Source organism: Rousettus aegyptiacus, unplaced genomic scaffold, assembly GCF_014176215.1.
Source record: "Rousettus aegyptiacus isolate mRouAeg1 unplaced genomic scaffold, mRouAeg1.p scaffold_m13_p_2, whole genome shotgun sequence".
NCBI lineage: Eukaryota > Metazoa > Chordata > Mammalia > Chiroptera > Pteropodidae > Rousettus > Rousettus aegyptiacus.
The window spans coordinates 17,381,477-17,406,385 of NW_023416295.1; the positions used below are offsets into that span (position 1 = coordinate 17,381,477).

The following is a 24,909-nucleotide window of genomic DNA, read 5'->3' on the forward strand; positions in this document are numbered from 1 at the left end:
TCTTCTCTCCAAGCTCACACTCACATCACACCTGACTGCTTGTCACACTCCCAATACACTATTCATTTTTTTTCTGTACTGCAACATTATTCCCTGAACACTTGCCCAACTTTTACCGAAGCTACAAAGTCCAAATACAGGTTTACCGTACCCATAAGATCTCTCTTATGATACCACAAGTCCTAATGATAGTTAACATAGAATAGTCTCCTCTTATCTACCAGGTTCTATTCTGAGCTGTTTTATGGATAGTATTCTGTTTAAGACTTAAAACTCCTTGATATAAAAGTTGATTTTGGCTCTTTCTAATTGTGTAAACCTGAGACAAATTATAGAATCTCTCTGAATTTCAGTGTTTCCAGTCTGAAAAATGGGAATGCCAGTCATAATTTTATGGTGGTTAAGAGGATGGTCAAAGTAATGAATATAAATCATTGTCTCATGTCAAGTAGTAGCCAATGCAGTGTCTGGCACCCAGCAGGGACACAAGAAATGATGGCTGAACTCTATATACAAATTCTTCCCCAAACCCACCCACCTCACATAACTATTTATTAGGAAGGTTTTAAAATTCAAATTTAATTCTAAAAATATAGTTTTCAAAAAGTGCCCCTATCAAAGCCAGATAGTAATGCAAGTACTAAGACTAATTACATTGAATTTGGGTTTCAAAGAACTAGGAGATCAAGATTTCTAAAAGTTAAAAAAAAAAAGCCATCGTTTGACACTCTTCACCCATGTCTTTCACACATCATTGTTTAAAAAGAAAAATGATAATGATCTGGGGAGATAAGAGGTAGTAATACGTGAAACGAAACTAGCCATGACCTAATTGCTGAAGGTGAGTGATATTAAATTGGGTTCATTATACTATTTTTAAACAACAACAACCATAAAACTATAGGGTGTACACTGTAACATATAAATTTAGATTTATGCCAGGAGTTGCCTGAGATATTCATGGGGAAAAACCACTCCACACCACAAAACAAGTTCTCTCTCTCTCTCAATCTCTCTCTCTCTCTCTCTATACACACACACACACACACACACACACACACACACACACACACACAATATATAATACATATAATATGTAATTATATATACATATAATATAGAATTAATATATAATATATATAATATATACTATATTATATATAGTTTTAATACACACACACACACCATGGTCCCTGGCCACTGTGGGTGCTGGGCCCACACTGTGACCAGGCCTGGAGAGGGCTCAGCCTTACTTATGACACATTTGTAACTGAATAAGGTGTTTTCAGTTTGTACAGAATAGTTAGAATATTCTATTGAAGCTGTAAAACATGAAAAAATATATATACATATATATATATATAGCAATTAAAGGAAGTTATGAAGCCACTTCTATTTATTATTTATTTAGATTTTACAAAATATACAGACTTATATAAGAAACTGGACCTGGAGACACCCTTAAGTGATTTTTCAGGAGTTTTCTCTAAAAAGTAAACTCTGCCATTCTCTAAAATTTTTAAATTCAAAATTATAAATTAGTTTCTATTAACTCTAGCTTCCCTTCTTTCCTACTCTTACAACATTGTAGTAATCAAAAAATTAAAGGCATTTCTAACTTGTCTACCTTTCCACCATCACTCTCTGGTTCTTTAATACATGATACAATAATTCGTTTTCCTGTCTTAAAAAATAAACCATCAAATCATTACCACAACTGAACAGATTTAGAACGTAAAACAAATTTTTAGTCCTTAAAATTAAATTAAAGAAATTCCTTTAACTCAATTAATTTAACTCTTACTCTATGAAAGAAAGGCACTGTGGCATGAGTCATGTCTTGTGCATCAGAAGAATAATGTGCCTTCTAGATATATATGGTCGATCAAGGAGGATCAGGTGTTCACACCAGTCAGTACTGTTTGAAGCTCACTGATAAGATTGTCACCCTAATTCGACGTAAAAATTTCTTACAAATGTGGTAAGAAAGTATAAGTAAGGTTTCTAGCTTAGAGATAGCATTTGTCTTTCAAAATCATGAAGGTTCCTTTTTATTTTTAAGAGTAATATTCCTAACATAAAATAACCACAAACCAGGACTATCACAATCCATAGCTTTCTCTCCTGTGCTTGAAGCGCCCTCCCATGAACCTTGAATTCAAAATGGACTATAAACAGTCCTGTGCGAGGGACGTAGGAAGCAGAGAATTGGGCACATGGGAAATTGAAAAGCGAGAAAGTCTAATCTTGTTTTAAGAAAATGTTGGTGGAGTGGAGGTGTGGATACATATGTGTAGGGACTCCATGCTGATGTATTCTTAGTGGTTGGCTTTTTTCTTTCTTCCTCTAACAGTGCAGAAGATGATGGCAATTTATAAAATATGGTTCAGTTTTTCTGTGTATTAGGCAGTATGTTTGTCTCAAGGAGAAGAAAAATGACAGTTTGCTCTTACTCCCCAAGGAAAGCTTGCATGCTTATAAATGGCAGCATCCTCTGGGTGCTCGCTGTCAGGTAGGGTTCCTGCTCTGGGCTCTTTGTTGCCGCTGGAGGTCAATTGGTAGAAAGCCTCTTGCCTATTGCTTGTCCCACTCGACGTCTAGGAGGGAGTTTAATACCGAGCTTTAAAAGAGTAATTTTGCCATCACAGACCCTCCAACAACAAGCCTAGAAGTCTGTCTGAATTCACAGCTGTCAGGTGGGAGAGTTCAAATCCTTATTTTGGATTTCAGAGGCATTAGAACCAAATCCAGAGCTATGGATGGTTTGGATCATACAATACCCCCTCCTCCTCATCTTTTAGAAAGTCAAAAAAATTTGAATATGGACTGGATTTTAGGTGCTCTTCAGGAATTATTGATTTTGTTAGGTTTCGATAATATAATACACAACATGATTTTGTAAGAAACTCTTTTCTTTTTAAAGAGATAATTACTGCAAAGTAGAGGGGTGAAATATATGATGCTTCATATTTGCTTTAAAATACTTAAAGAAAAAAAAGAATAGATGAAACATTATGCAAAATCCTGATAACTATTGAATCTGGGCAATAGGTAAATGGAGATTCCTTATACTATCTTCTTGATTTGTGTGTATGTTTAAAAACTTCTATAATGCAAAATTTCCTGCTTTGCCACTTACTACTCTCTGACTTTGGGCAAATCACATAACCTCTTCATGTTTTGGTGTCCTCAACAGCAAAGCTGAGACAGATAACTGGAGTCCCTCACTTCTAGCTGTGTTTCATGCATTGAACAAAATGCTGTGGGTTTAGCATATAGCACAGGGCCTGCCACAGAGCCAGCACTCAATAATTCTAGGTTATCATTAGTATCGTGTATGGACACAGGTCAGAAAAATATTTTCCTATCACTTATATTCTTACTGCTGGTTTTTTTGAGCTTCCTCTCCCATCTCTAAGTCAGCATTGCCTTATATTATGAAAAATGAAAACATATACCGGCAAATGCTGAAGCTAATACTTAATTCTAATGAAATATAGTTCTCATGACACATACACTTTCAGATTATAGAAGTCACTGAGAATTAGTCATCGAATGATGAGGGTGGGAAGAAGGGAGAAATTTAGGAAGGAAAATATACCACAAACAATGTTTGCTGGTTAACACACTTTATATTTAACAAAATAATTTTTTAATAATATATTCTTTACACATCAAATATTGTTGCTAGAATCCCCTTTTTACAGTTTAGTGTTTAGGTTTTTTTTTTTTCCTCACTAGTTTTCAGGCACACCATTTTTCAAAGGTTTTAGAAACTGGATCTTTTTTTTTTTTTTTTTAACAGGCTTCAGCTGACAAACAGGATGTTGATCCCTTATTTAAACATAGCTGTAGTTAAAGCCGAGAACCAAAGGTAGAGGAAGAATACCAGGACAGAGGTGACAGTGTGGTTGCAAACAAGGCCTTCAAAAAGAAAAAAAAACAAAAACAAAAACAAAAAACAGATGAGACCACAGCTCTGGTGTTCAGAGTTTGAAAAGAATTTCTCAATGACCTGGGTAGAAGGAGGTTGTAAATGCTTATGCTTCATGAGAAATTCTGTCACAGTATAGGTTCATCTTTCCCTAAAAGGGGAAAAATGTTAGTGCTACAAAGTCTTAAAGGAAACGGCTTGTAGTGAAACTCTGAGAGAAAAACAAAAATCCTTTATCTGGCTGGTAACAGAGGCCAAGGAGCAGCTTTCATTCTACAAACTCTCTAAAGAGTATTTCTTGATGGATATTGTACTTGATTCTAGTTAATTCTTGCTGGGACTATCACTGTGCCAAAACTGACGCAAAATTTCTGTACCCTGGCTTCCCAGTCTCATTCTTTTTCCTTTTTCTTAAAAGGACAGAGTAACTTCTTAATAATAGATAGGGTACTATGCTACATGGCTCCATTAATGGTATTTTCTAGGTTTCAAATCTTATTCCTGTCATTTATTATTTTTATTATTTCTTTCCAAGAGTGTGGATTTTTGAAGCTGGCAACAGAAAACCTCGGGGCAAAGAAAGCTCTATAATACATCTCTGTCTAGACATAAGCTGAAGTATGGAATGCCTTTACTCTGGAGTGCAGGAATAAATCATGCAGAATTGTTCATGAATGATTCATGACTGTCTATATGATGTATCCATGGTGGCAACGGAAAGGCACCAACCTTGCTGCAAATTGGTGTTCTAAGAGAAGGCGGCTTGATGTTCTTCCTTGAATGGCGCCGGCGTGGCTATTTGTATCATGACACGAGCACGGTGTGCTTGAGAAGTGTGTCAGGTCCACCTTGTCAACACCTTCATTTTGGAAATGACAACTCTTTCTTGATGACAGCAGGTGCTTCCAGGGAGGAAAGACTGACAATTTTAAATGAAAATCCAGTTCGTGAGACAAAAGAAATGTTTCCTGAGGGTGGACCTATGGCAGAGAGGAATCACGCTCTTGGGAGGAGACTGACCTCTCCCCCTCGGAGCTGCTGATTGTGCATATCCCAAAGAGCTCAGAGGCTCACCAAAGCCACAGGCTCAGCCAGAGTGTGCCTGGTATGTCCCCTGGCAGAAACCGCTTTATACTGATTATTCTAGACCACTGGTTCTCGATCAGGTGATATTTTGCCTACTTTTCCACTCCTCGGGGACATTCGAAATGTCTGGAGACATTGTGTTGTTAGAACTAGGGTGTTGCTATTGGCAACTAGTGGATAGAGGTCAAGGATGCTGCTAAACATCCTAGAAATGCACAGGACAGACCCCCAGCAACAGTGAAATGTCTGACCCAAAGTGTCGATAGTACTAAGGTTGAGAAAGCTTGTTTTAGAATGTGGCACTCCACAGGAGTTATTGCAAAGCCCACGTTGGGATGGGGGCAGAAAAGGAAAGACTATGGATAATGAGATCAACCTTCAAGTTTCCTCAAGGACCCTACTAGATCTGTGCCAGGGTTTTCAAGACGGAAAAGTGGAATAAGCAACTAACTATGCCATGTGGTTTCAGAATTGTTAAATTTGCACTTGAATCGAGGTGGCATCAGATACCCTGTGTGTTTTGTTTTTCTGTTACTAGACTAGCAGCATTACCAGGGCAACCTTGAGACTCTTCAAAGGTTCACTTGAATTGTTCAGTATCTAATATATACATTTAAAAAAAATGTTCAACAAATGGAGTTATATTGTGCAAGACTCACTCTACCCTAATCTTTAATTTAAATCAGCACTTGAGGTGGAAAGAGTGTCCTGAATCTGTTTTAGACATAGGGCTGAGCAGTCATTACTCTAATGTGGCAAACATGGCCTGAACCATAAAACCTGCCTGTGTGTACTCCTGGCTTTCAGCCAAATCTGACCACGAAAGCCAGTGGTGTTCAGAAGGATTCAGATTCACAGTGGGCTACTCACCCTGGTTCTGGTATTTGTAGTGCCAGGTGGCAGAGTGGGCTTAGAGTGTGTTTAATTATAAGCTGAACTCAAATTCAGCCTCACGAGAAAGTTTGGTGATTAATGCTACAATTTTAAAGACTTGTCTCCTTTGGATTCTTTAGTCAAGTTCATGGTGTTCTTCACGTATTTTTTCATTGGCAGTTTCAAGATTTTGAGGATGAAATGTGTAGTTTGTAAGAATCAAATTAGGATCCCCCAAATAATGCACCAGACACCAGTTCCCTGCCCCACCCGGTGGTGGGTCCATCTGTGTGCACCTCTCTTTTCTTAGCCTATAGGTCATGACTCGCTCGAGGGGAGAGATCGGTTGGATGCTTTTGGTGCCTCTGGTCAGAAAGGGTCCTCGCCTCTGACATTTCTTTGCCAAAGCTGGTTTGACACAACTCAAAACTTAACTATGCAGTCAAATCTGGCCCCTTAGATTCTAAATAGAAAAAAGAAATACAAGGGAAAATGCTTTGTGTGGTGTACAGGAGAGTAAAAATGGATAGACTCGGCGGACGGAGAGCTGGCAGGCTAGTGGTGTCACCAGAGGAGGAGCCTGCACGAGGCTATTTCTTTGTTTTTGTTCCAGAAATTCAGTCGTCAAGTCACCATCAAGCATGGATAATTACAAAAGCGGTTTCGATAGCTATATACTGTATATATTTTATATAGCGAGAGAGAAAGAGAGAAATTTCCTCTTAGTAAAATATTCACTTTTGTCAACCCTAAAAGGTTTTGCTGGTGACCCTGTTGTAGCTGGCAGGAGTTTGTTTGTTTGTTTTGTTTCATTTTAAACATGTGCAGAGTAGAAGCCATAGCATCCTCTCCCAAGAATTCGTCATCGGTTGGGAATTTGTCCTACACAGTCAGCTTGCCTTGGCATTCACGTTTTGAACACTGAGCCGGCTTCCACCAGTCCCCGTTGTGACAGTGACAGATGTTACATTCATCCACTTTCACTTCAATGCCAGCCGGAATTATTGTAGTTCCTGCAAAGCAGTTTGGACCTGGAACACACACATACACTGATTAGTTGATTAAATCCAAGAGGCTTCCTTTCTCTCTTCTCTCCCCAACCTCAGTTAAAAAATCCAACCCCCAAAGCCATGAATGAGTAGATCACACTACACTTAACAGTTTACCATTAAGGAGTTTTCTAGCTGTCTCCTTCCTCTACATGCAGACTTTCAGCCTTTCCTGTCTTTTGCGCACAGATTGTATTCCCTATATATATCATGTATTAAAAAAAGAAAGTTCCAGAGCTCAAAAAATATTGTCTGTTACCCAGTATATGCAATTTCCTAAAAAAAATAAATAAAGTAAACTTCTATGAATTAAACTCGATTTGCTTTATGCTTTGGGGTGTAATGACTGCTGAGGTGTTCCCTGAAACTCAAGTGGGGGTCTTGCAAGGTCTGCATCAGGTGATGGTACCCTGTGGCCTGTCCTCTCACTTCCCATGGGAGGTATGAGATAATGAACTTACTCCCAGGTTTCAGCGCTTCCCCAAGCCCAGTTCCTGGAATCTCCAGCTTGTTTCTTGATAATAATGAATAATTCATGACTAGATGATTTATTCATGTCCCAAACAAGCTTTGTTAGAAGTTCATCTGATTTTTATAAATGAAGTTCCTTTAATCTGCTGGATATCTGTGTTTTTTTTTTTTTTTTTAAAGAATGACCCAAACAGTTGGCTTTTGAAAGTCAATAGGAATTTTGTTTTACTTTTTCGCATTCAGAAACACTTTACTAAAAATGTCACTTGCTCATTACAGATGTACATTTTTAAAATTTGCCAATCTCAGTTTTTCACTTCTTCTCTTTCTCCCCTTTCTCTTTCTCTTTACTTATTTTCTCTTTTTTCCCCTTTCCCCCTCCCAATGTACAAAAGTCAGTGTTCAGTGTTGGCAATATTATTTCTCAAAGTCAAATGAAATAAGTATTACTTCCCAGGGTGCAGTGGATTATAGTAGTGTGCTACAAATTGCTGTTTCTTTGAAATAATTTGATATGAGTCTCTCAAGTGGATATTTGGATAAAGAGATGGAGCACCGAGTTGTGTCTACCAGTGATTTATTAATCCAGCATTATTGGCCACTTGCTGTAACCACTACCAAGTAACATGACAACATACATCACTATCAGTGCCCCACTTCACTTTTGTACCATTTTATAAGAATTTATGAGACTATCTTTACTATCAAATAAGTGAAATCGGGTGATTTACAGTTCCACTTCGTAATTGGAATCTTGCTTTTATGAAAATGGTAACTATTGAGTTATGGTATCTATTTATCAATATAAAATTAATCAATATGCTATGGCTTTAATCAGCTATTGTTTTGAGGCTCCCAGACCTCAATTGTGCAAACGCTTACCAATGGCATTTGTGTATTTATGCCTTTCCTTCATTCTGGTGGACAGACATGTTGGGTGTGTGCCTGGGCGTGGAGAACCAGTGAAAGTAGAAGCGATATAATAAGTCAAGGCTGACATCCCAACAGCTAGCGAACTGTCTACTTTTGCCCAGGAGGGCACTTCTTATAATGCTGTGGTTATAAGACCCTGGCCATTCTACCTGGTGATTACTTAAGGAGTGCTATATAAATTTCATAAGTCTTCAGATTTAGTCATTGTTTGAAAGATTGAACTGTCTTTAGGACTATACCTCCCTGGGAAAATCCCACACCAAGTTCTGTTACCAGAACTGGGGTAGTCTTTGGAGAACTTGGCAAGGAGGCTTTTCCAGAATGTAGCCGATTTTACTATGGCAGTTATTGACAGACCTCACTCAGCCCAGCCAGATCTAAGCCAGACAGGGTCTGATCAGAGCCAACATAGTTTAGAAATTGAACCAGATTCAACTACCATCTGTTTTCCTGGAGTCACCCAAAGGAGGCAGTGGCTTCCCTCTCTTCACTTCTATAGTTCAAACTCTTTTCACCCCAGTTATAGACTTTTTAATTTTTCCAGATGGGAAAAGAAAAAAGAAAAAAATCTAAACAGTCGTTCCAAGACAAAGAAGTCCCTGAAACAGTGTGTGTGTGTGTGTGTGTGTGTAGGAATGTTGCTGGCTTACATGGGCAGATTCATCTTGATGGTATAATAAGAGAAAAAGGCAGGAAGGGCTCTTGATAAGAGATTTCTGTCAAGTCGTCATGCATGTCTTGACGAGATATTTTATGAGAGTTCTGGTTTTCATATCTGCCCCTTTCTGCATATGTCAGTGCCATACTATGATTGGTTATGAATTTGATCAGCTGCTATACATCATTTCTTAAGTGTCATTCAGAATTTGCTGCACTCTCAGTTCAGGAAATATTAATTTGTATTGATTGACAGAATGCAAAGAAAGATCCTTAGCACTTTGCCAGGACTGACTAGGCAGAGGCACTATCTGTAAATAACATGGCAACCTCTCAACCATATTCTTGGCAGCCAGAGGTATTTTACAGAATCAAAATATCCTGTTTGATCTCATTAACAGTGATTTTATTAGCACCCTTCTGAAAACTTTGGGTATAACAAAAGCAAGTCTCAAATTTGCTGTTAAGAGTCTGATCTGCTTAAAAGTAATTTAGGTAAATGTCAGACAGAATGGTTGGAACAATGTAGAAACTGTTTTGGTTTTGGCCCATCCTCTTAATAGGGGTGACTGTAAAACAGTGATGACAGTAAATGCTAATTTGCTGTGAGCATATGAGTGTTCTACATGAGTTTCTTGCAGGGGAAATCCATCCTTCTGTCTGTGCTCTTCCTTTTATTTGGAAGCTGCTTTCCTTTTGTCCTGGTTTATATAAAAGACTTAGATGCGTAGAAGAGTGAATTCAATAGCAAAAGCAACATATTTTAATGCAGAAGACTTGGAGAGACCCTAGAGAGGAGCAGTGAAAATGATTAAACTGAAAGCTGGCAAATAGGACCTCTGAGAAAAGGTTAAAGGGATTGGAATTATTTAATCTAAAAAGAGAAGACAGGGGAATAACTCAATAACTCTCAGGGAATGAAGGCTTAGTAGGTGAAAAATGGTGACCAACTGTTCTTTCTTCTGATGCCTAGTATAAGAGAAAATGGTGATACTTTGATTCTCGAGGAATTGTAAACACACACAAATTGCTCAGAGAACTGAGAATTGAGTGCGGCAGTTGCTGAAAGTGCGGTGAGGTCTCTCTTAGAGACCTTTAAGAACATAGGCGGTCTCGTCCATCAGGGATGATTGAAGTCATCAGCTCCTCGAAAACGGAACTGAATATCTGTCATATCTAATGGCCTGCGGCTAACATGGTGTCCAGCATATATTAAACATTCAGTATATGTTTGTTTAACTGAATGACATAGTATGAACAAACTAGTTATATATTGGAAACAAAATTATTTTCTGAGATCAGGCCTTACCTAGACATATCAGCCCTAGCTCTAGTAATATAGGTACAGAAATATTTATTACTTAATGGGAATACAGAGCAACAATTTTTTGAGCATTTACTTTATGCCAGGAATTTGTCTCATTTAATCTTTCCAATAAACTGTATAAAGTACACATTCTCATTTTCAGGACACTGAGCCTCAGAGATAGAAAATGACTTGTATGAGATCACCTATCTAGCAAGTGGCATCCATGGAATATAAATGCAAATCTTTCTCATTTATAGGATGATTTTAATTGCCCAGGAAAAGAGGCAATTCCTTTGCCCAGATCCTGGGTTTCTATCCAGAATTTAGAAGTCTGGTGTTTTAGTGTCGAGGATGCATATTAAGGTAAGAAGTTTGATGGCTAGGAAGAAGTGAGACTATTTTTCTATAACTCTTTATCAAATATACTGGTTTTATATTGTGTGTATCCATATAGTCTTCATAAAACACAATTCTTCTGAAAATAAGAAGTTTCCAGGGAGGAGATGCTTGGACAGTGGAATTTTGGCTTTTCTTGGGCAGCAGTGGAGTTCTCACTGTTACTGAAAAGAGACCAACTAAGAAGTAGAATGAAAGTAGAATGTGACTCAGGAGACTTGGTTCAAGTTGTGGTTCTACAATTAATTATCTGTGTGACTTGAGGTGAGCACTCTGTAACCCAAATACAAATGGAAGCCCATCTGGTCCAGTCTTAGAAAGGATTTATACTTTTGAAAGTGTAATTTGAAGGTAAATGCAACTTAAATCTTCACTAGGAGTTGGAGCAAGGAGGTTAAAGAAGAGAAAACAAGCTAGAAATTTTCATGCGTAAAAAAATTTCCATGAAATACATAAATAATTTTCCCTATTATTCTGTACTTCTCTGAGCACTTATTTTGTATGCCTATAAAATAAAAAGTGGCTTGCAAACATTTTTTTCCACACTAGAAATCATTTAAAATTTTTTTTTATAAAAACAGAACTTATTTGGTGAGGTGGCTGTGGGAACCTGGAGCTGTCTTTTCGGCAATACTTCCCCCATCTTCAAACCTCAACCTCTCAGAGTAGCCTATAGGCATCTACATAGAATATCTAGTTATCAAGAGAAAAGACATTTGGAATTATCTTCTTCAGCTTCAATAACCTAAGAAACCAGGAAAAAATAGAAGAGATTCTGTTATGTTTGTAGTTGTATAAATGAGTAGATTCACTCATTCACTAAAGTTGTCTTATTGATAAGCCTTGAAATTTCTCTTATAAAAGGGTGCATAGAAATTACATGAAAAAGGAGGTCTATAGCTACCCTGATCAAACTTCCTGTATATCCATGCTTGCTTACAATGTTAAATATCACATCAGTTATGTGAAGAAACAAATACTTAATGTGAAATCAATGCTCTGAAGGAGAGGATCACAGAAATTTGGAAGGTTGTAACAGAGAACTTGACCTAGGCTCTAAGTCTATGGAAAGATTTGGTGCGTGTGGTGTGAGGGGGAGGAGTGAGTGAGTAGGACCCACTGAAGAAGTTGAAAAAGCCAATGAGGTTAGAGTGGTGAGTGCAGTTGGAAGCAGCTTGGAAAACAGTGGTGTAATGAAGCCAGTGGCTCATATTGGTTTGCAAGAGCCAATTGTTAAATATTCAAGAGTTTTGTAGCCTTGTTGACATTATATTCATAACTTGAATTCAGCTATGATGGAAGTATTTACACAAGCCAAATCAGGCAATGCTACAAATCAGGATTTTAACCACCCTTCTTCTGGCCCAAGAGCCAATTGTTAGACATTGGTGAGAGTCAGTTGTTAAACATTTGCATCTCTAGGTTAGGGCTCAAGATCTGGGCTTTGTTGGCCATGTTAAAGATTCTGATCTCTATTTTAAAAACCATAGGAAGCTATTGATATAATTTAAGTAAGTGTGTGTGTGTGTGTGTGTGTGTGTGTGTGCATGCATGTGCATGTGCATGTAGAATCATAAAGAAAAGACATTCCATAAACCACACCAGTGTCACTATATAATTAGTCCACAGAACAACCAAGGGTGGGCAAAACGTGACCTGTCTTGATAGATGCAGGACCTTTGAGATTGCAAAGACTAGAGCCCTCAGAGGCCTTGGCACTGTGGTGGTAAAAGTACATTTCTTTCTTCCTTGCTTTGAGGTATTAAAAGTCTCCGTTAAGGAGCTGGGATAATATTAAATTAGTGTCAGCAATTAACACATTGACTCGAATTAATTGATCAGATATGCCTTATAGAAAGTAAGATCCTAGGGGGATAAAGGCCCAGGAATATACAATTTGATCTGAGTGAAGGAGGAGGAAAAAGGTTGGAGGGGGAAGGTAATTTATAAAAGAAAAACTCATTTGGAGTCCCTTAGGGAACCAGGATCTAGTAGAGATACTAGGCTGTTTGGGAAAGAGGATGATCCTGCCAGTCAATCCTGGATAAAAGGCACAAATTAAAGGAAGTTGTATCTAGAGAATAGCTGAGAGAACCAAGTTTGGGACATAATGCAATCAAGAGCAAGGGTCAAAATCATGCCATAGATTTGACCTAGTGAAAACACTTTGAATGTAGATATAGCCATTTGCCCCATCAATATCACCATGTCAGGACCCTGGATGCTGCTGCTAGAACCATGGGCTGAGCTGCCTCTTATTAGTCTTGTCAGAATGAAGACTGTGCAATCCTATGCTTCTTGAAATTACTAGCTTTCAACTTAAAGTCTGTGGCAGGTGAGCCTGAGGACAAATATTGGGCCTAGTCAAATGCCTGCACCCTAGCTGCAAGGGAGGCAGGAACGTGAATATCTGGCATTTGCAACCTCTTTAAGGAGAGATGGGCTCTCTTCACACATAGAGAATTTCCCAATTATAGGAAAGGGGCAAATCGTTTATATCTGAGGCTAAGAGAAATGGGGAGAGGGGTCAATGTGGCAGACTTCATCTGCTTCAAGTTTTTCTCCTAGGGCTAGTTGCCAGTATGTTTTCCTCGTTCTGAATGAATAAACGTTTATTCATTCAGAACAAGACTGCTCTAAGCACAAGTGATGCAGCTATTAAGACAGAGTTTCTGCCTTTAGGGAGTTGACATTCTAATGGGATAAATCAGGCAAAAAAAAAAAAAACAATTAAACGGGACTATTTCAAGTCATTCTGTGCTGTGAAGAAAATAAATAAAATGTAGCGAACAGCCTAGACCCAGAGTGAAAAATACTTTATAATTTGCAGACCATGTCCATAGGTTTTCTTATTTCATATTCACCATCATGCTGTAAGGTGTTTACCATTAATCCCATTGCACAAAGTGAGGGAAGTAAAGCTTGGAGAGATTAAGGGACTTGATAAGGGGCAGAGACCTGCACAACAGGAGAGTTTAATTTCAACCCTTGTATTCTGACCCCTGATTGACTCCTTTCCTTGAGGAGAGTCTTCTGTCATATGTGTAATTATTTACTCCACATGTCAGTCATAACTGTACATTCTCCTCTTCCTGATTCCCCAGCTTTCTTTCGTAGGAAGCTGAGGCAAAACCCAGATCCAATTGACAACACCGAATTCAGTTAACACTTCTTGAATTCCTTTTAAGAATTTTTATGCATTATCTTATTTCCTCCCTATGTGACCTACTATTTTTTCTGTTTTATAGGTCAGACAATAAAACATAAAAATGTCAAGTGACTTTCTCAAGGTCACAGCTAGGAAGTAATTGAGCTGGGATCCACAGCCACTTTTCTATGCTCCATCTCAGAAGTCAATCTGTCTAAGTTGGAGCTGTTTTTCATTTCCTCCAAATTTTAATAGCACCTGGGATGTTGTGGGATGGGTTGGAGGAAAAAGGCTAGGATATTTAAATTCCTGTTTTTTAAGAGTTTGTGTGTGTGTGTGTGTGTGTGTGTGTGTGCGCGCGCGCAAGTGCATGTGTATGCATCTGTAGGTAAAGGGATAAGTAGAAAAATGGTGAATGGAAAGTGTTATGTCCAGCTATAAAATACCTGTGTGGGACAGAAAAGCAGGCCCCTCCTGCAGCTTTATTCAACCTCTTCTCTGTAACTGCAAAGCAGAGTTACTCCCGAGAAGCAGAAATGGCTGAGAAGGCAGAGTGGGTCCAGTGATCATCTCAGAGGGCAGCCAGACTGGCACTGAGATCTCTCAGTAGGAGATGCCCTGTCCTTGTTGCTCACTGACCCAGATCCTCTTTACAGCCAAGCCTCCACCCTCCTGGAGGCCAGGAAAGCCAGGCTGGTTATGATCGCTTTATAGATGCTTTCGGATTGTAAATTGGTATGGCATCCCTGAAAACCCTCCTTCTGACAACTTCATATTGCTTAATAGTCCCTGTTTGAGTATTGCAATTTCCAGCCTTGATTTGAAAATTTATTATTGACGCTTGGTGTCTTTTAGAAATCGGTTGTGAATGATGTTCCTGCTGCATAAATGAGGCAGATTCCTATTGTGTAAGCTCATAAACATCCCATATTTATTTGGCAGAGCATCTAAATCATTGTTTCAGCAAACAGTAGGCTTGTAGGCCTCAGTCTTGGGTTGAATTAGATTGGATTATGTCCTTCCTCTTAAATGATTTTAATTCTCTGCTTCGTGAAGTCTGGTAGGTGTTATTTCATTGTGGAAAAGCAAATAGTCTTCCTGATCAGGTGTACCCATTTTCAACTATTAAAATCTTGGAGAAAATGTTTCTAAAAAGCCATTAATTAGAGCTGATTGCAGTTTAAATTGAACTGTAAAAAGTGACTGAAACCTCCCCAGCAACATGTTCCAATGGCCTTGTTAGGCCTGGACAAAGAGTGACGAGATTTTGCTTGCTGGAGAGAGATTCCAGACTGGAGAATGGAGGGCCTCTGCCTCGATTCTTGCTTTTACTCACTCACAGCTATGTTACTTTACCGCCATTTTATTAAACCTAAGAACAAAACGCTTCCTTAGATTATGGTGGCAAGATTCAGGAAGGATTGTTTTCTCTGAGGCTGCCCTAAAGGTGACTGTTAATCATTTTATTTGAAAATTCAATATTGCTGAACTCCCACACAAATTTCAGTGTAAGAGCTCCAAAGAGTTTTCTGGCCCTTAAGTATGTAAGATTTATAGCTTGGTACTCCAATTAAATAAAATGCAAGGGCTGGAGCAGAGAGAGGAAGGATGCAGTCAGACTATACAACAGAGGAAAAGGTTGGCTACTCTTTTTCTAATTTCAGGCAAATTGGCAGGCTGAGAGAATCTGGTGTAGTTCACGCTCTGTGTTAGCCGGCTGTGTATGTCCAGTCTCACCTTCGGAAGAATGTATGTGGTCAGAATATGGCTTGTTTTGCCATCGTATAAAACACTTCATCTGCTTAGTCTTTGCTTCAAATGATGAAATTGCCTCAGTCAAATTTTCCAAGCTGGAACAAAACTACCTCCCTTGTTAGACGTTTCAGTGGTTTTCAAATCACTTTCATGTTTCTTCTCAGCAATTCTAAAGTTAGGAAGAGCTGGTATTACTGTATCTATTTTACACCTGAGGACACGGGGGTTCAAAGAGTGAGGAGGTGAGGTGATTTACCACTTCTTACTTAGTGGTTGAGTTTATTAACTTCTAGATGAGGAGATTAGGACACTAATGTCACATTTCAATCCTGCTTCTGTCATTCACTGGAGGTATGATCTCAATGTCCTCAGCTATAAAGTGGGAATAATATTAAAATAATAAGAGTGCTTACCTTATGGAAGTTTCGAAGGAGAGAATAGATTAGCATATGTAAAACACTTAGAACAATGGCTGTTACATACCAACATTCAATAAATATTAGTTGTTGCTATTTATCCTCCTGATTATAGTTACTGCCTGAGTTATAATCTATGCTACTTTGGGTAGGTTATGGAGTCCAGATCCTTTGTTCTAGTCTAATTTTTATTTTCTTAATTTTAAAGCATCAGTGAAGAAATTAATCTTGTTGATGTCAACTAACATTTTTTTTGCAAAGTGAGTGGGCTTACAACAGGAAAATCATTCCTATGTGGATTTCTCCTGTGAAGAGACAGCATCTTTGGGGAGGGTTAAGGGAAGTTTGATGGTGTGAATCAGTTGTTGACTGTGATATGATTCATTAGGAAAATAATTTAAAATGGTTTGCTTGAACTACTAATGATAACTACTTTTGTTTGTTGGAAAGAAAGGATACAGATAGAGAAAGTCTAGCAAAGAGATTGTAAGCTACATCAAAGCGAGAGTAGGTAAAACAAACAAACAAACAAATAAAAAATATATATGTATATCTAAATATATTTCTATCTAGAGCGTTTTTTTTTTGCAGCATTTATCTTAATGCTTGAAAAAAAAAACAGAATAAAATGTGAATGCCCACCAATAACAAAAATATTGAATAAATTATGGTGCCCACTCCATAGACTCTACCATAGCCATTAAGAATGAATTATGACTTGCAGCTGACTTGCAATGATTTTCATGAATCATTATTGAATAAGAAAGAAATTTTGCAGGGAAGTGTAGGTGTAATATGATCCTATTTTTTATAAAACAAATATAGACAAATTTCTGTGCGTGTTTGTATAAGAGTACATGATGATGAAGGAAAAATAAAGAAGCACAAATACTGTGTTGTTAACATGGTTTATCTTGCTAGAAGGAGAGATTTTTGATGGGGGAGGATTCGAGTAGAACACAATGATAATAGAAAAACAGTGCATCATGACATGTTTATGTTCTATGCATAAAAAATAGATAAAATGCTTATATTGACATGCATTTTAAAATCAAGGTGTGCATTTAATGGTGTAATAGTTTTACTTTTATCTCTTAAAATGTGTCATTAAATTGATAATGCATCTGACAACTAGGCATATTTTAAACTGAAGAAGGGTAGTGAAAGTCATAGAAAGAGGCCAATAAAACAGAGTCCCTAGTACTCCAGTTTCCTTGACTATGAAGTCCTAGAGCCATACTGTCTCTTATAGTAGCCATTAGCCACGTGTGACTGTGGAGTATTTGAAATGTGACTAGTCCAAAATGAAGTATGCTGTAAGTGCAAAAATACATATCGGATTTCAAAGACTCAGTATGCTTTGGGCATGAAAAAAAGTAAAATCCCTCACTGATAATCAATGTTGGATAAAAATATTTTGGGTATATTGGGTGAAATAAAATATATTCTTAAAATTAATTTCATCTCTTTCTTTTTACCGTTTCAATGTGGCTAATTTAGAAAATTTAATTTTGGAAAATTTAGAACATATCATGGCTCACATAATATTTCTATTGGACAGTACTGGCCTAGAAGAACTATGAAAAGATAAAGATAACTAAGTTTTATATACTTTGGTAGGAAGATATACTAAGTGTTGTTAGAAGGGACATATCTTTATGACAGGGATTATCAGACTATAGGCCTTTGATGAACATCATTAACATCACTGGGAACATCGCTGAAATGTAAATTTTCAGCCCCATCAGATCTCTACCAAATGAGGAACTCTGGGTAGGGGTACAGTAATCTGTGTTTTAACACACGTTCCAGGTGATTCTGATGCAGGCTAAGATATGAGAACCACTGCTTTAGGATAAAGCAGAACTTAGATAAAAACCATACCACTGGGAACCAGGAAGATAGCACAGTTAGTCTGATTTTTGAAATAGAATGAGCTGATCCAAAAGGCAATGAATTTACCATGCTACAAGAACATGAGCTTTTAACAACAGGTCATTCCTGAGGAGAAATTCTGAGCAAGTAAATGGTGGTTAAATGGTTCAATTACTTTCAAGTTTCAGCATCGACCTCTAAGCTGTCATTATTGTGTTGCTTTGATAAGTGTGATTTGTACCCATATGACAGCTTTGAGAATTAAAGAGTCACGTGTGAAACTTGGCATTTGGACCCATTTTACTTGCTTTAATGACCTCACTTTCCAAAAACAAGTTGGTTATCACTGGAAAGAAAATAGTCTATATTTATCTTTGGAATAGAATCAGATTAGAAAAGATTGTATTGCTTGGTTTTATCTACCTTTAGTATGAGAAATAAAATTTTTGTAAGCAACATATTTTCTACATTAGAAAACTAATTTGGTATCATCTTTGAAAACTGCCTCCTTCGCTGATGAAAAAATTACAAACTTATTTCATTTCCTTAAAATAATAGACTTGATTGAACATACTAGAATGGAAGTCACACACTCACTAGGAGAGAGGGGCATTGGACATGGGGTATGCTTGTCAAGAAAGTGGGCATTACTCCCTCCTCGCACACACGCAGCACATTTCATAATGCAGATTAAACACAAAGTGTTCCATTTTTATTCTTTATATTCAAAGACACAAAATGCTGTGCAATGGAAAAAAAGATGATGTGTAGATTTTATATGACCAAGGCTGCCCTACTGACATTTTCAGGATTTTCATTGTAATGTATTATTAGATATCCCATGGGTAAATTAAGTAACAAAGTGACATTTTCTTTAATGTCCATCTAACAATGGCTGCAGATAGCTAAATAACTATGATACAGAAATTATGACAAAATTAGTAAAAATAAATAGTCCACAAACTGTATAATGATTCTAGTATAGAAATATTTCTACTCTAGAAATATAATGTTGATCAGTCATACTTCCTTCCTGTTGAATATGGTAAAAGTAGATATAGAATATAAATAACAATGGGGTAAAATTTATGAAAAATAAAGTAAAGCGTACACATTAAAAGGTATTTAATCTAGTTTAAACATCAGAAGAATGCCTGGAGGAAGTGATGGGTAATAATGGGAGAGAGGGGGCAAAGTAGCCACATGCGAATAGCTCCTACGTGCAAGAAAAGCTTGGGGCATAGAGAAGCAGAAAGTAGACCAATTTAATTAGTTCTTGTCTTAGTCCAGGTGAAGATGATGGTGGGCTGGGCTAGGGTAGTGGCATGAGACTAGAGAGAAGTGAATGGATGTGAGCACTATTTAGGAGACAGAATCCATGTGATTTGGTAGTGGACAGAATGTGTGGTGGAAGGTAGAAAATGGCTGTTACATTTCTCGTTTAAGCAAGTATACAAGACACTAATAAAGAAGCAGTAGTTGGGAATAAGAGAATAAAGTTAATGTTAAAACTTTGAAATTTATGCATGTATGAATCATTTAAGTAGAGGTAAATAGTGGAACAAAGTGGGCTGAGCTTGGCAGAGAGAGTTGGGAGTTCCTGGCAAGTAAATAGTAAATGAAGCCAGGGGGGTAGATGAGGTCTTCTTGAAGCATGGGGTGTAGTGCAAGAAGAAAGAGGGCCTAGGATATGAGACAGAAGAGTTGGAGCCAACTAAGGTGATTAAAAGGAAGTCTTCTAAAGAGAAGGAGCAAAAACAATAGTACACGGTATCAGAGAAGCAAAGGAAAGGAAACGTTTCTGGTAGGGGCAGTGTCAAACGCAGCTGAGATGGCCAGTGAGATATGGGCTGAGACAAGTTTACCGGTGACTTATAAGAGCAATTTCTGTGCAGTAGTGAAGGCAAAAACTAGATTGAAGAAGGTTGAGGAATGAGTGGGCGGTAAGGGGATGCAGACACAAAGAAACCCCAGTTGGTAGCTGTAACAAGGCCAGGGTTGAGGGAGGATATTCAGAATGGGAGAGTAATAAATATTTTAAATGTTGGTGAGAAAGAATCAAGGGAGAGAGACCGGGTATAAAAAGGCTGGGTAGGGCAGAATAATTTAGAGAGTGGAGTCCCTGAGAAAGCAAGGGCATGGGATTCTGTGTTCTTAATGAGAAAAGAGGAATTTCTTCCATGGTAATAGACAAGAGGAAGCTAAAGGATTTTCTGCCTGATAATTTCTATTGTCTCTGAGAAGGAGGAGGGACACTAATCAGTCGAGAGTGAAGAGAGAAGATGAAGAAAGCACAGGGTTGAGGCAGTCGTTTGAGAGAATGAAAAAGATAGCTGACTGGAAGAGCATAATGAAATTGTTGAGCAGGGTGAAAGTCTAGATGAGGACAATGACTACAATTTGTAGTGGTACCGATTTGATCACACATGTGATGTTTCTCATTAGAGCACCACGATATTGTGGAAGCGTGCCCTAGGCAAATCATCATCATTTAATAGCAGTGTGACCATGGCCAAGTCACTTATTCTATCTCTTTTCCCTCATCTGTAAACCGGAAACAATAAGAGTACCCACCTGATAAGATTTGGGGAAATATTAGATGAGTTAATACACGTAACAGTTCTGAGAATAATTAGCATGTAGTATGTACTTTGCAAGTGTTAGCTATTTTCCAGCTTTGGAGTTTGGATAGCGACGGGATCATAGGAGCAAAGAAATAGGAACTGTTGACAAGACAGTGGTTGAAATTATAGACTAAAGAGTTAAGCTGGAGAACAAGGGAAGTGAAGCTATTGATTTTGGAAATTACCAGATGATTTTGTATTTGCCGATAGTCCTCCTGGTGTGGATTGCTGGCCTAAGATTATAGTATACTAGTTTTTCTGACAGAATCAGAGTGTTGATGAAAAATGAATAACATCGTTTAAGCTCTGTCATTCCAGTTCTCACTCTATATACTTGGGCTGTGGTACCCAACACATAAGGGATTTGCATTAAAAAGATGTTGCTGTGGGGGGTTTTTTTTTGGGGGGGGGAGGGTGGCTTTTGTTTTGTTTTGTTTTGTTTTGTTGTTGTTTTTTACTTTATCTTGAAGCAGATCATGTGTTCAACCTTTCACGTTCTGGACTCCTATGAAATGGGAGAACTCTTAAAATGAGAAAAAAAATTATAAGAAGCCAACATTAAGGGAATCCCCTCAAGTTAAGGCAATTCCGTTTAAAGGCTGTAAATTTACTGACTGTTTATGTTCTTTTCCTTGAGGTCTGCAATGCAATTTAAGCTAGAAAAACAATCAGTTTGGCTCAAGCTTGAATTGCTGCAGAATAAACAACCTCCACAACTGAACTATGAAAGGAACTTTCTGCATTGCTGATGTGCTGAGACACACAGAGGTGCTATTTTGTCTCTGGGAATACATTTTATATGCTCATTCAGATCATGCATTGGGACCCTGGCCTTATCATAAACATAAATGAACTTTAGACACCAACATTTATTTCCGGGCAAGAAAATGGTCAAAGTTTTACATGGTAAAAATATTATCGAAGAGCCCATTGAGATTTCTGGAAATAGGGAAATAGTTTCATGTCCTAACAAGCCAGTAAATAAAGTACAATTATAGACTAGGGCCTGGACCCCTGGGCATCTAGAAATACTGATTTTATTTTGCTTGTGTAAATTACTTTTCCTTGAAATTAGAGGAGACATCTAAACATGGGAAAATTAGGGAAGTTTCTCTTAAGTGCAAATACTGCCACTCTAATCTCAAAGATATTCCAAAATTTTCTGCCTTCCCAGAAATTGACAATGGACAGGTGCCAATTATTAAGAATAATTTAATTATTCATTTATTTAAAAGCATTTATTGAAGGGTTCCTATGTATCAGAGACTGCAAATCAGAAATATAATAATAATACGATATAGTCCCAGCTCTCAATGGGTTTATACTCAAGGAGAAATGAGGCAAACACAAAGTCACAACTAGGATTTTATAGGAGAATGTAGGAGGAGTTCTAATTAAAATTGAGGAAGAGGAATGCTTCCTGGAAGTGGAAGGCTGAATGGATCTTGTGGGTGAACAGGAGCTATTTCTGTGAAGAATCAGGGTGATAGTGATGGGTAGGATGTTAGTGGCATGAACAAAGAAGGGGTTATAACCCATTGAAAAAATGTAAGGAATTCCATATTGCTGGAGCTTAGGGTCCCAGGAGGAATATAGGGAGCTAAAGCTGAAGAGAAGGAAGGGCAATGGTCAGGTTTTGGAAGACCTTGTAATTGTACTAAATAGAATAGACTTTAATGTTGTAGCATTGAGGAGACACCAAAGGGTTTTTAAGTGGTGGAGTAGCTTTAGCTGGATCACTACTGCTGCTGCGTGGGGTGGGAAGTCACCCAGGCTGGAGAAAGCAAAAGTAGTAATTGATCTAGAAAAGAAATGGGAAAGGCCTACACTGAAATAGGGGCAGTAGGATTAGAGAGGAGGGGACAAGCTGGCATGATAGGAAAGGGAATAGATTGATAGAATGTAGATGTAAGTGGTATAGAAAGAGGAAGGAAATAAATTAATGTTCATATTTCCTGCTTTTATACCCAGTAGCAGGTGATATCTTTCATGGAGAAGAGAAATATAGGATAGCCAAGGTTAGGTGGAAGATTCCAAGTTCATTTCTACACATATTGAGTTTTAAATCCTTTCGGCTTATAAACAGTAGAAAGCTTAAAGTAAGTAGTGAGACAGAAGGGTTGAGATCTCAAGGAAGATATTTGAACTGAAAGCATTGATTTAGAAAGCTTTAGGATATAGATGGTGATTGAATCCATGAAAGTGGCTTCCTAGGACGAGAGAGAATACATAATGGGAAGGTTACTATTGATGGAACCCTAAGGAACTAACATGTAAGTTGTGAATAGAGAGAGGAATGGATCCCTGAGAAAGGGTATGTGAATAAATGAATATTGAGATGAGAGTAAGATGCTGTGATAGAAGTCAACGGAGAAGAAAATTTCAATAAGGAGTCTCATGCTGATGGGCTATTGAATAAAATAAGAGTTGAACATCTCCATTGAATTTAGTATCCAGTAGGCAAAAAGCAAAAACAACTTCTATGTCATTGTAGGAATGAACCTGGACTTTAAGTAACATGTGGAAAAAATATGTTATCTATACGTTTAAGAAACCTTATTATGGAGAGAAGGTAAGATAGGGCTAAAGGACAAGAGAACTTACTGGCCTGAAATTTATTCATTCAACTTCTAAGGACCTCCTTTTTAAAAATTTTTAAGATCAGGGAGTTGTATCTATCTATATGCTGAGCAAAAAACCCACAATGAAGGAAAGATTGAAGGTTTGAAGGAGAGAAAGTACTAGGTGTTTGTGCAGGGAATGAGTTCTAGGACTTGCTAACTAAAATGCCATGATCTCATGGCCAGCAGCCTTAACATAACCAGGAAACTTATTAGAAATGAGCTATGTCAGGCCCCACCCAGACTTACTACACCAGGATCTGCCTTTTAAAAAGAAAGGAAATTCTCCTGAGATATAAAGATAAAGAAGATACAAAGATAAGGACACATAAGTTTCTTGATGTTGGCAAGGGAGTTAAAATGATGCTAATTCATTTGGCTGTGAAGAAATGAAGTCATCTATTGAGAATGAGAAGGGAGTAAGTGCATGTAAAAGAGAGCCAGGTCTCGAAGTTGGAATGGCAACACTGAGAAACCCTGGATTTTATTGTGGTCTGCAGCTGAGTGTTTGTGTGGATGTCTCCAACAGCCCAGGGCTGGTATTGGAGGAGGTAGACGCTTAGATTGATGTAGGTTTTGGGTTTTGTGAGGCTTGTGGGAATTGGCAAGAAAGAGGGTGAATTAATAAACTACAGGGTCTACGTTGGAAAGAAAAGTCAATAAAAATCAATGGGAACTGATAGCTGAGAAGGAAATGAGGATCAATCATGGTCATCCATAGAAATGAGAAATATTACACTGCCAGCAACAGTGGCTGCTTGTTCAAAAAAAGAGCTATTTCTTTTCACTGTACAGTCTCTTTATCTGTGCATTTTACAAATAACCCATCTAAAACATTCACTATTTGTTTCCTTCCCCTGGTCACCTATCCAACTAGAGTATGAGCTACTACAGGCTCTGAAGCTGCCCACTAAGATAGCTTCCTCATTATACAATATGCCGTAGCTTCTCAGCTCTTTCAGTGGGAACAAGAAGACTTGTGAAATCTGACTGAAGACTTTAAAAGATCAGAAGGATGTTTTTTTCCTATCCTGAATGCCCTTCATTTTCTTTATGATCATTTACAAAATTTATACTTTTAGTATGTTATGAATACTACACTGATCTCCCCCAAATGTTCTTTCTTTAACTTTTGAACCTCAAAGCGCTTTGTTCCTCCCTAAGGATACCATTTAAATATATACATATTTATATATGAAATGTAAAATATATGTTTATTTCAACAGTTTTATCCCTTCCAGGAAATTGTAAAATCTTAAATAGCAGGAGCTGTTTTGCTAATTTTTGTTGCAATGTGGACAAAAAGAAAAGTTTTTGTAGCTGAATCACAGTGTTCAGGAATGGGAGAAGGCTGACAGAAGATGATGAAAGGCCTTTTGTACCAAAATTAAATATTTGGATTTTAACCTCTAAAGCAAAGAACCAGTGAAAAGTTCAAAGTGGGGGAGTGACATGATATGAACATTTCTGAAACCTAACTCTGCCTAGAGTGTGAAAGACTGAACAGAGTTATGCAAGATGAGAGACAAGGGAGTGAATTACAAAACCATTGTGACTGTCCATGTGAGAGATGAGTCAAAAAGAAGCCCTAACTTTGAATCTGGACAGGAAAATTCTCATTTTATACATGTTTGGATTTAATGACATTGGAGATAGGGGATAAGGCAGGAGAAGAAACCCATAGCTTGTCCTTGGTTTCTGGATTGGGTGACACAGGTAATGCCACTCACCGAGACAGAGGAAAAACAAGTTTAGGGAAGAA

General features: G+C 37.8%; 1 protein-coding gene across 2 annotated transcripts in view; it reads right to left on the bottom strand.

Moving 5' to 3' along the window:
* Positions 1–2,953: 2,953 nt before the first annotated feature.
* Positions 2,954–24,909, bottom strand: part of VWC2L (von Willebrand factor C domain containing 2 like) — a 141,542-nt gene continuing 119,586 nt past the window's right edge. For both annotated transcript variants that reach the window (XM_036236619.1, XM_016150054.2), the window contains one exon: positions 2,954–6,924. In XM_036236619.1, coding sequence (XP_036092512.1) covers positions 6,895–6,924 — 30 coding nt within the window. In that variant the 3' untranslated portion in view covers positions 2,954–6,894. The remainder of the gene's footprint in view (positions 6,925–24,909) is intronic.